The sequence below is a fragment of the Genypterus blacodes genome, unplaced genomic scaffold (genome assembly GCF_046128005.1).
Source record: "Genypterus blacodes isolate CSIRO-AG114 ecotype Tasmania unplaced genomic scaffold, CSIRO-AGI_Gbla_v1 ptg000043l_1, whole genome shotgun sequence".
NCBI lineage: Eukaryota > Metazoa > Chordata > Actinopteri > Ophidiiformes > Ophidiidae > Genypterus > Genypterus blacodes.
The window spans coordinates 330126-331978 of record NW_027466856.1 but is presented as its reverse complement, the minus strand read 5'-3'; the positions used below and the strand labels follow the sequence as shown (position 1 = coordinate 331978).

Below are 1853 nucleotides of genomic sequence, written 5' to 3'. Positions count from 1 at the left end.
CATCGCTGTGAGCTGCCATGGAACTCAGCGACGCTGTGGCCACCATGAGAAATCTCCGCGGCGCTCATTTCCAAGTGGAACACCGACACTAGACCGTAGCGAGGTCCATTATCTAAAATTAATGTCAAGCGTGTTGTGGAGGCAGCCTCAAGCTGCGCCGCCAGAACTAGGACAACCCGTGGAGGCATGGCCTCGCAACGCTGCTGCCACCGCTAACGCCAGCCAAGTGAACAGCGATGCCTTCAAAGGTCTCCTGCCTGTACGTACTCACAGTGGTTTGCTGGGCTAGCGCTCTGTGGTACCTGAGTGTGTCGCGCCCCTCCACTTCCTTCTTGGGTCAGGTCACCATCCCCATCCGCAAGACGCCCACGCAGCAGAAGAACGGCACCTTCAGCAACATCCGCACGCGCTCGCTCAACCCGCACGACTTCGACTACCTCATCAACGAGGATAAGAAGTGCGAGCCGGAGGCCCCTTTCCTCGTCATCCTCATCAGCACCACCCACAAGGAGTTTGACGCCCGGCAGGCCATCAGAGAGACGTGGGGCGATGAGAGCACCTTCGCAGACGTGCGCGTGGTCACGCTTTTCTTGCTGGGCCGCAGCACAGACGGCGTCCTCAACCAGATGGTGGAGCAGGAGAGCCAGATCTTCCACGACGTGGTAGTGGAGGACTTCATCGACTCGTACCACAACCTGACCCTGAAGACGCTGATGGGAATGCGCTGGGTGGCCACCTTCTGCTCCAAAGCTCAGTACGTCCTCAAGACGGACAGCGACATCTTTGTCAACATGGAGAACCTCATCTTCAACCTGCTGAAGCCCGCCACCAAGCCCAGGAGGAGGTACTTCACCGGCTACGTCATCAACGGCGGGCCCATCAGAGACATGCGCAGCAAGTGGTACATGCCCAGAGACCTGTACCCGGAGAGTAAGTACCCTCCCTTCTGCTCGGGCACCGGGTACGTCTTCTCAGCAGACGTGGCCGAGCTCATATACAAGACCTCCTTACACACCAGGCTGCTGCACCTGGAGGATGTGTACGTGGGTGTGTGCCTGCGTAAGCTGGGCATACACCCCTTCCAGAATAGCGGCTTCAACCACTGGAAGATGGCGTACAGCCTCTGCCGCTATCGCCGCGTGGTCACCGTCCACCAGATCTCCCCCGAGGAGATGCACCGCATCTGGAACGACATGACCAGCAAGAAACACCTGAAATGTTAGCAGGACCCGTGGAGGATCCTGGCGAGGAGCGAGCGGCGTCTCATGAAAGCGTCCAGGCATCTGCGCCGTCTGTGCAGCGCCAAAGCAAACTGCTGTGTATTATTCCTTCACTTAAGTGTTTGTAAGTGCTCCTAGCGCAGAGATAATTAGGCCCAAAAGCTGAGACGTGATTTCAAATGTGATCAAAGCGGATGGCTCAGGTGCCGGTAAGAACATTCATCCCAGAACACAACCTGCTCCGTGCAAACACACCCACACACACATATTTTATAACACACTGTTTCGCCCTCTCTGTGTTATCGTCGGCTGTGCTGTTCGTCGCCAGGATCACGGTGAGTTTGGGAGCGTAACGATCCCCTGTAGGTCATTGAAACCACGATGTCGGACACACACACCCACACACACGCACACCCCCCCCTCCCGAGTTGTAACATATTCTTTTCAGAATCAGACGTATTTTCGTACAGATGATATTTGTATGGTGTGTAGATTTGTGTGAGGGGGAAGTCCGTCTTCTTCAGAACGAGCAGCTCTTCACTCCCAGACATCTGGAGCGGCGTGAGAACGTGCTGTCTGCTCGCGTTGGCAGGTGTGACTTTTTACGTTCACGTGTAATGTGCAGTTATGTGT

At 55.9% G+C, this 1853-nt stretch overlaps 1 protein-coding gene across 1 annotated transcript; it reads left to right on the top strand.

The window, feature by feature from the left end:
- The first annotated feature begins 236 nt into the window (after positions 1-236).
- On the top strand, positions 237-1297 carry LOC142999324 (beta-1,3-galactosyltransferase 1-like). Its single transcript, XM_076148821.1, has one exon. It carries the CDS (start codon positions 237-239, stop codon positions 1221-1223), a length of 987 nt encoding a protein of 328 aa, XP_076004936.1. The 3' UTR covers positions 1224-1297.
- The last annotated feature ends 556 nt before the right edge of the window (positions 1298-1853 follow it).

Coding starts and splice junctions, on each gene's coding strand:
- LOC142999324 (XM_076148821.1), top strand. CDS start 237: ATGCCTTCAAAGGTCTCCTGCCTGTACGTACTCACAGTGGTTTGCTGG.